General features: G+C 45.2%; 1 protein-coding gene across 1 annotated transcript; it reads right to left on the bottom strand.

Moving 5' to 3' along the window:
• Positions 1–2: 2 nt before the first annotated feature.
• kpnb3 (karyopherin (importin) beta 3) lies at positions 3–10,756 on the bottom strand. Its single transcript, XM_069520508.1, has 26 exons — positions 10,565–10,756; positions 8,396–8,476; positions 7,302–7,494; positions 7,053–7,155; positions 6,875–6,971; positions 6,685–6,789; positions 5,695–5,817; positions 5,477–5,597; positions 5,269–5,356; positions 4,987–5,093; positions 4,783–4,907; positions 4,587–4,676; positions 4,312–4,485; positions 3,975–4,193; positions 3,800–3,883; positions 3,576–3,708; positions 3,373–3,494; positions 3,125–3,221; positions 2,819–2,991; positions 2,624–2,735; positions 2,457–2,512; positions 2,223–2,345; positions 1,826–2,045; positions 1,506–1,734; positions 1,282–1,423; positions 3–1,089 (listed from the first exon to the last, which is right to left on the bottom strand). The coding sequence occupies exons 1-26, from the start codon at positions 10,640–10,642 to the stop codon at positions 1,003–1,005; spliced, it is 3,282 nt and encodes a 1,093-aa protein (XP_069376609.1). The 5' UTR covers positions 10,643–10,756; the 3' UTR covers positions 3–1,002.
• Between the last annotated feature and the right edge of the window lie 198 nt (positions 10,757–10,954).

Genomic DNA, 10,954 nt, shown 5'->3' with positions numbered 1-10,954 from the left:
TGTTTCTCATAATTCTCAAATGGAATTTTATTGGTGGTATTCTGGAGTTCTCTAACATACCTGCAGGACTGCGAAGGGTCAAAACCATAAAGAATAACAGTATGGCAGCACGCATTTTACAAATACTCTACAATTCATGTTCCACCAGCTTGTCATCTGCGCCATTGTCAGCTACATCTCAACTGTCTTGTCTGAGGTGGAGCTGTCCAACTCTGCTACGTGAAGGGGCAGAGAAGCGTCCAAACATTTCATTTCCAGTGAACAGCTGTCTGAAAGGCTACGGAGGAAAGCTTCTTAAATCAATGTTAACTCTTTCAAGACAACGATGATGTAAATTTCCTAACTATTTATATTTTCTAGAGTAAGCCATTTAAACAAACATGCCGTTACTTTTGAACCATACCTTCTGAGGTCGCTTCCCCCCCCAGGTAACACGGAACAAAAAGAAATAAAAGAAAAATACAAAAGAAAAAAAAGAATTTCACAGGAGACAGGCAGTGTTTGCCCAGTGTGCATTTTCAACTTATTCAACTGCTCAGTCAAAGAGAATGTCCTGTCCCCAACCCCCCCCCCCCCCCCACTTTGGCCCCTCTGAGCCAATGAGATGTATTGGGCTAAGTGGAGAATAAGTTCCTCTGGGCGCAGCGAGACAAGTCAGGGAATGGTTGGAAACCAGATGTCCGGATAGAAGATGAGTAATGGCGATACGACGCAGGGTGACCGATGCACTCTCGTTCCCATTTCCTTGGATACAGGGTTAAAGTCTTGGATGGCCAATGTCCTACATTGTCATAAATATCCAACCTGCTCCCCCAGTCTGTTGAACGTGGGTGGAGTTATAGAATCGTACGGTGGGATGGGGGTGTCCATTAACACTACAGATCGGAGCAGGAGGAAGAAGAGGGAGTGAACGGAGGAGATCCAGGAGCTCAACTTTTCTTCATGGGCTGTTTTATTTATGTATTTTTTTTAAAGGAGCGGGAAGGTAACCGGGTTGCAGGCTCAGGCAGTGTTCAGTAGGTCCTGTATGGCTTTCTGCTGCGTCTCGTTCAGTGACGATACACACTGCGTCCATAATCCTGCAGACATCTGGAGGACACGACAAAAGGGTCAACGTCAACTCTTAAACGTCTTCTGGACACAGTTCACTTTATATCCTAAATTTAAACTTCCATAAAATGTTTAGGCACCTTGGGCTGCAACTGTGGTGGTGCCAAATTCAAAATCTTGAATCCATATCTAGAGGACGTGTCCTGACATGGTGACATAGCTGTAACTCACCTGTACTTGACGGATGTCATTTGCGAGACGTTTGCTGCAAGCGTCTTCGCTCTTGACCGATTCATTTGCAACACCCTCTGCGATGATGAGGAAAATTTTGGGAAGGTTGGAGTTGTCTGGCCCGAGGACGATGGGGTTGTTGCTGTGGAGAGAAGATGAAAATCAGCAGGAGGGAAATGAGGAGTTTCATTTTTAAATTGGCAGTTATGTGGCGGTAGTCCTACCTTTCAATGAGGTCGCACAAAAAATCAAATGTGTGCACAGCCTCCTCTTTGTCCTCATTGAGTGGTAGCCAGCTGAGCCAGTGGGGAAGGATCTCGTTGACGTTGACGCACTCCGGCCGAAACCTCATGACCTTTCCGACAGCAGAGATGCAGTTCTCTGTGGCGTTTACGTTTTCCTTGGAGCGCGACTCGGCTGCCTGGATGACTCTGACCAGCAGCGGGATGGCCTCTGGAACAACGAAACACAAGACATCAAAAAAGATATCAAAGCAACGATATGGCAACGTCACCGCAAGCAAAAACCAGTAACCAAGTCGCACCTGTACAGAACTGGCGGTAGTTCTCTCCTCCGTACTGAGCCATGACACCAACGCCGTAGGCGGCCGCCTGCCGGACTTCAGGGCTCGTGTCACACAGCGACTGCAACATTGGCTGCAGGAAATATTCTGCGTATTTGAAGGAGGAGGGGCTGCAGTGCTCCACCACGTCGTCAAAGATGCACAGACCCCACTGTCTGTCCGCCCACGGCCTGTTGGGACACTTAAGACAAGCAAGACGATCAAGTTAGTCAGGGTTTCTCCTTCAATATGTGATGTGAGTTAAAATAGTCAAACAACTTTGGCACTCTCTAGTGGTCACTTTTTAAAAGTCCCACTATTTTTTCAGTGGACTTGTACTGATGATACAGAATATGAGAATAAAACACTAAGAACTTACTATTAGCTGTACGATGAGCTGCAGCAGCTGTTCGAACCATGGCAGCACCTTCTCTTTGTAACTACTGAACACTGAGTGCAGGATGTCTGACACTTTAGTCAGGATGTACACGTCATTCTCATCCTGGAGAAAAGAAAAAAGAAGGTGTTGCATTGTTGTTAACTCTAGATAAAGTTCCATGAGACATTTATTGGACCAAACAACCTCCAGCTTTACTTAAATATAAACATTTACCTCATCTTGTAATGTTTCCTCCACCTGCTCATCATAGTCTTCATCCTGTCTCTTGGCTGTGAAGACAAATTGTTGATCTGATGTTAAATTGTACAAAAGATCACATTTTGAAGCACAAGACAAAAATCTAATTTTGATGGTAGTCCATGGTTGTGACGAAGACTCACTCTGTCTAAGGTCCTGGTTCTTAAAATGCTCCTCCAGTTTTCCTTTCAAGATGCCACCCAGCTCCTCGAAATGCTCATTGTTCAGACACCCGTCACCCATCAACTCAATACACTGATGGAAAACACAAACCTCAGTCAGAACAGAAACTGGACACAAAGCCTCGAATTATGCTGATTGTTTTAAGTTAAAGTTACCTTGGCAAAAGAGTGCATGATTTCTGACAGGACGTCCGAGTCCGGCTCTGTGCCGATAGCCTTGATGAGGGCGTCGCACATGAAGTGCCACATCTGGGTGAGGTACTCGGGTCCTCGAACACGAGCGCACTCCAGCAGCAGGGGCATGGACTCGGCTGCAGCCACTCGCACGCGTGAGACAGTTATGGAAAAGCCACAAACAAGGCTGATATTTTGATGAACAAATTAAATTGATTAAAAAAAAAAAAGTATTTATATTTTAGATGTTAATCGGAAATTTCATGTCAGTTTTGGTCAAAAGGATATCATCGTGGAAGTAGAACTTGAGTAGAGGAACCATCAGCTTCACCACCTGCTCCGTGTACTCAACAAAACCTTCCTTCAACTCTTTGGCATAACACACCTAAAAAAACAACACAAACATTTTACTAACATCCAGATCCAGGCATAGATGAACAATGGCTTTATGTCAGTGCTACTGGCTGTTCAAGATCTGACTCAGTATCCCTCGGGATCCTGTCAGTTTGGAAACCTCACTCTTATCAGGCACTCACCAGCATCTGACAGGCAGTGGCCTTCTCCTCTAGACCGGCCGTCTTGATGCCAAAACTTTGCTGGTCGCCCAGGTTGACAAACTCCCAGCCGTCATCCTCTGATATGTTCTCCATATCCTGGGCTAAAAGACAAAGACAGTTTTTATAAGATTATCAGTGCCTGTTTTTAAAGTGCGTTCAAAAGCCTCCATTGTTTGACTTACTGTCAAGGAGGGCCACCTCAGGCTTGATGGAGGCCGTCTTCATCAGCGGACCCATCACCACAGGCAGATACTGCTGAAACTCCTTACCCAGGATCTTACACATCCTGGCCCAGGCTGAGATCATGTACGAGATCTAAACCACACACACAAAATGTGAGTTTGACTATGTAGAAAGGAATAATAGAAAGGCGTAATAGTTCGAAACGTCGTCCATGTCTCCTCACCTGAGGATCGTCATCCTCCAGGTCATTGAAGTCTGTCTGGGTTTTGAGGAGCAGCTGCATGACGGCAGAGGCATCTGGCATGAACTAGAAATAGAATAGAGAGAATAAATAAATAAAAAGGGATTTCGCTTTGAGATCTCAGCGGACCGTTTGATCACATGCTTCACGGATGTACCTTGTCCTTGCCGACAGCCAGGCCGATAAGACTGATGCACTCTATGGTCTTGCCGCGAAGCAGCCGCAGTTCCTTCTGCACTGCATTTTCTACGATGTGTTTGAGCGAGGGCATGAACAGGTCATAATATGGCACAAACTTCTCCTCAGCCGTGTCGGCCACCGAGGCGATGGATGTCACCACTTGCTCCAGGACCAGTTTGGTGCCCTTCTGGATCAACTGTCGGGAAGAGAAGACACAGTAAAGTGGATTTGTTTTGCTAGAAATGTCACATAATTCTATTGCATTACAATCCCACTGCTTTAATCAACACTGAATTGTTTTTTTGTTTTTTTACCTCCTGCAGCTTAGCAACCATGATGACATGAAGGTGCTGCACCAAGCTGTCCAGATATGGGATGAGCAGGGATTTGGGACAGTCCTCTGTGAAGTTGATGAGGGCGGCAGCAGCGTGTGCCTGCACCCGAGGGTTACTTTGGTCTTCCATGGTCTGAAGCAGAGCTGAGATCACCTGGAAGAGAGACAGACAGGGTGAGTCTTCATGGTCCATTTTGATTGTAGCTTGCGGAAGCTACTGAAATTGCAGCCACCAGAAAACATCAGTTTAAATACCTTATCGTGGAATTTCTTTTGGAAGGTTGGAGCAAAGTCTGTGGCCATCTGTCCAATAGCGTTGCAGGCAGCATAACGCACTCTTGGATGCTGAGGAGGGAAAAGAAAGTAAACTTCAAAACCACCATAAATATAGCAACATAGTAGCTGCCACGTGAACAAATCCTTAAACCGTAAGAACTTAATAATTTCTTACAGGGTCGGAGCAGAAGATGAGGACAAAGCTGACGATCTCCTGGAGGATAGCCTCCATCTGCTGGTGGCAGCCCTCACCAATGGCTGACAGCGCCATCAGCCCAGCGTGACGGTACTTCCAGTCAGCTAGCAAAAAACATGCAGGGTTAATCTGATGTTCAGTGACTGATTTAAAGCCTTCAATGTGCACAGTAGGTTTACTTACGGTTCTGCAGCATCTGCATGATGTGCTGTTTGATCATGGGCAAAATAATCTTTCCTCCCAGACCGCAGGCGATCCTGTCCAGAGCACTCTCCCCCGCCACAGCGTTACTGGTGAGTACACAAAAGATCTTAAAAGATACTGCCAAACATGTTCTGATCCTTTAGATCTCTAAATTTAGACGCAATAACTTTTCATCTTAGATGAAACTCCTGGAGTGAAGCTACAGAAAAAAATTCACTTTTTGATCCTAACCGCAATATATGTCCCTGCTGATGACCTTACCTATCAAAGTCATCATCCTCCAACTCATCAGCCATGGCCCACTCATCGTCATCCTCCAGGTCCACCATCATAGCCAGCATCTGGGGCACTGAGGACACAACACACACATAAGAGTTGTCTTGAACTATTCAACCTAACATCTTATGGTGAAATAAGACTAATGGGGGATCTCTGAGTGAAGTTACTTGATATTAAACAAAATCCTCACCACTCTGAGCCACAATGGCAGTGTGTTTCCTCAGCATGGCTGCTGCTGTCTCAGATAAGGTGACAATGACTTCCAATGACAACTGCCTCTGCATGTTCGTCAGGTTGGTGTCTGCACACAACTGAGAAAAGAGGGACGGAGAGGAGTGAATGTTGAAATTGAATGCATCATTTTGAGCCGTAAAGTGATAGCTTGAATTATGCTGCTCTCGGACTCACCTTCAAACAGAGCTGCAGAGTCGCGTCCAGGTTGGGCCTCAGGTATTTGGGCACCGTGTCTGCAATTTCCACCAAGGACTTGAGCACAGAGTCGTCGCTCTGGTAGCAGGACTCGTTCACCGCCTGAAGAAAAACACAAGATGAGGTTGGTGTTGCAACATCATTCATTCTGAAGCAAGCAGCTAATGCTGAATTCATAATGCTGCAGTAATCTGAGGGCTTAACTTCCAACTCTATCACGATGAGTCACTGGTAAACAAACTGACGAAACACTGTTGTGATGTATCTAAGGAAGGATTCACAAACATTTATAGCTGTTGGGAAATGACTATATATATTGGACATTCTACGTCCTATTATGTAGTCTGACGCCTCATTGTCTTGTGGTGTGGAACATGTTATATAATAATATAATCACTGCAGGGAGGAGCAACTACTGGTCTTGTTCAAAGGACAGTGAAAAGTGAAGATAATTATAATAAAAAATGTTTCCAGATTCTACTTTGATTTGACAGTTGTTGATAACACAGATGTTGATACTAATATATATATATATATATATATATATATATAGTTTTTTCATGTGTTCCAAATATCCTATTACAGGAAGACCAAGTTTCGGTTTCCGCATACCAGACTTGAAAGTTTCAGTAAACAGGAGAACCATGGATCATTTGTGAGATGGTAGCGATTGTGGCAGCATTACATTGGGTAGAAGAGTTACAAATTAGGATGGCTGTTTTGTGTACAGATGTTCAGCATTAATTTTGTGAAAGTCAATTTCATCTAACAGTAGGCAAGACTTAGTTAATTAGTAGTTATATATATATTGAATAACATTAATCATGTCTGCATTTTATGGAAGTGTGCAGGTCCTAGGGTTTGGTATGATTCTTCCTGGCTCCCTGATTTTGCTTATGGGCACTGGAACAGAAAAACACGTCTGCAGTGAAAGATACTTCTAATCTAATGCAGAGGACATCCTCTCACCTGCAGGATTCCTGGCAGGAGGTCGGCAAAGTGCTTCAGCAGAGCGGTGTTGCTTTCGTTGGACAGAACGAAGGATGCTGCAGCCCGAGCCGCCAGGGTACGAATCTAAAGGGTAAGTATTTGAAAAAATGAAATGGACATGCATAATCAATCAAGAAATGATCTGCCCTGCGACTGTTATAGACATTACCTGTGGGTTAGCCTGGTCCTGCATGCACTGAACAAGCATACGTTTGATAACCTCCATATAATGCTGCTGCTGGTTCCCAAAAATTCCTGGGAAGTTCCTAAAATGTAACCAAAACACACAATCAACCACCGCTTCTTATGCCTGAACATGTGAGTAGATGATTATATCTGGGGCTCACCAGAATATGTGGAGTGCAGCCTCTCGCAGGCCGACATTGTCAGAGTTGACAGAGTCAAACAGAAACTTGAGCAGCTCTGGCCACTGGTTATTTCCATCATCATCTAGATTTTAAAAAAAGGCAGCACAATAAGATGATTAGTGTTCATTTCATCACAATAACCATCACTATCTAAAATGAGAGAATAAGGGAAGTACTTTAGAGCAAAAACATAAAAACAATCCGTCAGTACACTCTGAGGATGATTACCAATGAGGTTGCGGGAGAGCTCGGCTGCAATGTCGCAGACCTTCTTGCGGATGTTTGGCAAGGTCTCCTGCTGGATGCTGGTCAGCAGTTCCGTCTTGATGACCGTCTGCATCTCCATGGTCAGGCCCGGGTAGATCTCCTCGAAGGACGATGACAGCAGCCGCCGCAGCAGCACTGCAGCCATCTGTCTGACCTGAGAATTAGTTTCAACATTTCGTTACACTACCCACTGTGGCCTCCAACACCAAAGTTCATGACTTAAACTAATATTGTCTTAGCAGGAGATGGAGAATATTACTTGTATGTTTGTAGGTCTAGTGCACTGATTAAGATGCCAACGTTGATGTTAGCGACCAGTTGTGTACCATAGTGTCTTCAGGTGTCTCGCCCTTTTAATCACAACAGCGATACAAGCAGAACCTGAGGGTACGCTAAGACTAAAGGTAAATCTGAGTGGCTACTGAGCAACTTGATGGATGTTGCAACAAATCTGTGACACAAATAAGTTTAAGCAACAACTTCCTTGTGGGTTCATTTAGACGGTTAACAAAGCCTGCAGCTGCCAAAGCATGTTAGAATGAACTGGGTGTCTAATTGGAATAAGTGGTCCCTCCAAAATAAAAGCCACTCTGAGCATCCCAGAAAGGCAGAGTCACCCTCCCTGGGCCGAGCACCTCTATGCCTACTCTCATTTCAAGACTCTAAAAATACCAGCCTCAAAGTAAAGAAAAGGAGAGAAGCATGGAGGACCAAGCAGCTGCTACGCTCAGACTCAGAGTAAACATAACAGCCAAAATGCCAAAATTGTGACTCGTGTGTCTTCGTGTCAGGGTGTGGTGAGGGCACACGTGATGATAAATGACATTCTTAAAATGCCATCAATGCTGTTGATGTAATACAGAATCATGATTGTGATGATGTAATATAGCACGAACTTTGTCAACAACACTTACAATATGAATCCTTTTAACCCAAAATGCTCTTAACTGCTTGTTCAGAAATGGCCAGAGATAATACATTTTGTTGAGAGGCATAAGTTAAAGATTTCCGTAGCCTTCCTTCAGTTCAAGCCAAAAAAAAGTCTTGGTACAAACCTCCTCTGCAGCAGATGCATCTCTGATGGCCTGCAGCAAGAATGTGATCTTGTTCTGGCCCGGGATAGTGTCATAGGTCTCCTGCAAAGAAAATTACGGATAGTGGTAAGGATGAGTCGTCCCATTTGGTGAATCGCGAGCAACAAGACAGATGTACAATTTCAGACATTCCATGGAAAATGGATCACTACCAGTCAGAGTCAATTTGCACGTGCCTGTGCGTCCACGCTGTGGCACATTTCGAAATGAAACAGATGCTGTGGTCAGTCAACAACTGTCCAGAAATCTTTTTAATTTCTGACGGTAATATACTGTAAACACAAAACCCCTCAAATGTAGCAAAGCAAGAATGGAAGAAAGGCAGGGACAACATAATTTCTTCGTGATGCGTCGTAACTCACAAAGCTGGAAATCTACATAAACTGGTCCCTTTTCTGATGCATATTGCGTGCTGCCTGTTTGTGTTGTGTGTCTCCACTTGCAGTGGTTCTAAGAAAATGCAAGAAATGCAAACACGAAGGGGGATGGGCTCCATGGAGATGAGTTGAAACCTCGGGCGTGTGCTCCAGGGACAAAATAACTGATGGAACTTATCATGTGCAAGTGGAGCTAATGGTAAACAAAAATGTGGATTTGTTCGTCAAGTGATTTCCAAGCAAACACAAGTAGATGTCTTCTGGAAAAAATGTGACTGAGAAAATAACCTTATAAAATAGATAAATAGAGGGTTTTTAAAGTGAAGACATTTGCATGACAAAGAAGCAGGACAGGGAGGACCAGTATCACTGTGGCACAAGTAAAGACATTTAAATGGAAACTGCATGGCCACATTAGAGTGTTTCAAGTTAGCAGATGTAACAGTGAATGTAAATACAACCCAACTCCTTCAAGTAGTGTCTCAATATAACCGTATTTCTAGTGACTAGGTCTGTCAAACATTAAAAGTACTTTTACTGAACATCAAGTAGTCCCAAGTATTTCAACATGACTTTGCAGTATTAATGAAATAAAGAACCATCTTCAGCCTTTAAGTAGACCTGACATATGTGACACATTGATCTTAAAGACTGTTGGACTTCCATGCAATCACTAGTTGTTTAAGTGTAGCTGTGCAGTCCCCTGCATCTGGATCAATCCCCATTATGTGTGTAAGACAGTTTCTATAAAGGATAGATTCCAATGAGCTTAGCATCGCGGCAGACAGTCTGTGTTTTATAAAGGAAAACGCTGACTGACTGAATGGAGGGCTTTGAGATAAGATTCAACCCCCTCATGCAAAAGTGGGCAAACTGTGGTGACAAAAGCTTTGCAGCGTCCAGGGGGCTGATCGTGGTTTGTGTGTGTGTGTGTGTGAAGGGACCAGGCCAGCTCGACTCTCACCCAGCCCCAAACAAATCCTCAGAGAAACTAATCCAGTGAGAGGGACGAGGGTGTGTGTGTAGTGGCATGGCTGTAACTGAGAGAAATCGCTTCACGGATCACGTCAGACCAAAACAACAATAAGGAGGAAATGTTTTTAAAAGTGCTGTGTTGTGAACTCCACTTACAAATCACTGAAGGCCAACTGCACGAGTAACCGTAATGCTAACATAGCTAGCTCTGAGTGGACTAACTCCGTGTTCGATCCCATTGCTGTTTTGTTTTGCTCAGTTACACACAATACGACTCGATGATCGCATCCAACTCGTCTTTAATCCCATGCTAACCAACTATGTCCTGCATTAGCTTCCTAGCTAATGAAGTGGCAACACTTAGCCCCACGCCACTTCCTGTACTCCACTAGCTAGAGGGCTAGCCTCACTGTCAGCTGGCGAAACGGGGGATCGGAGCCCGGTTAACGGGTAAATTCACTTTCACTTAACCCCGATGGGCTGTCTCGCAGACACACGGCGACACAAACAGTCACAGTCTGGCTAGTGTGAGAGAGACACGCGTTGTGTTCACACAACTACGCAACACGGTGGAGGTAGCTAGCCGCACAGTGCTCGGTGTCGGCTTCTCGTCGCACGTGGACTCTCTCTCGGAGCTTTGACGTGAGGGCTCGGTGCGCGCCCGGCTAGGCAGGCTAAGCTAACAGGCGGCTAGCTGAAGCTAACCGGAGCGAACTGTTACCGCCGACCTTGTCAGCGGCGGGGGGGGGGCAGCAGCGCTCTTCCCCACGGTCTTTACCTCCGATTGTTTCCTGACGTCGTTGTCGGGGCTCATCAGGTTGCCCAGCAAGAGATAGAACTGCTGCTGTTCCGCCATTGCTGTGAGGATCCGAAAGGAGCAGCCGGGAGGAGAAGCGGCGAGACGAGACCGGCTGACCCTGCTTCGGTCATACGGCGACGGTGCGCTCCCATTGGTCCTTATTATCTGCTTTACCCTGCGCTCATTGGACCACACACGTGTCGGAAACGCACCCCATTGGCTCACGTGGATCTTTGGCGCGCACTGGGTGGAATCGTCGTACGAAAGTGAATGCGATGTTCCCATTGGTTAATAGTGAATTACCAAAACGCGGGAAGTTTCTGCAGCTCGAGAAATAATCAGTGTATTGTTGTTGGTGAAAAGTAACTA

The sequence above is a fragment of the Paralichthys olivaceus genome, chromosome 24 (assembly GCF_024713975.1).
Source record: "Paralichthys olivaceus isolate ysfri-2021 chromosome 24, ASM2471397v2, whole genome shotgun sequence".
In the NCBI taxonomy this organism is placed as follows: Eukaryota; Metazoa; Chordata; class Actinopteri; order Pleuronectiformes; family Paralichthyidae; genus Paralichthys; species Paralichthys olivaceus.
Note: the sequence above shows the minus strand (reverse complement) of the source record. Positions and strands in the feature narration are given on the sequence as shown.

Bases quoted from the DNA above. Each gene is read 5' to 3' on its own strand.
- kpnb3 (XM_069520508.1), bottom strand. From the start codon at position 10,642: ATGGCGGAACAGCAGCAGTTCTATCTCTTGCTGGGCAACCTGATGAGC. The intron at 2,992-3,124 runs ATATCCTTTTGA...TAACTGTCTCAC, and splicing joins CAAGTTCTACTTCCACGATG to GCGTGCGAGTGGCTGCAGCC. The intron at 2,346-2,456 runs GTAAATGTTTAT...TCTTTTCTCCAG, and splicing joins AGGAAACATTACAAGATGAG to GATGAGAATGACGTGTACAT.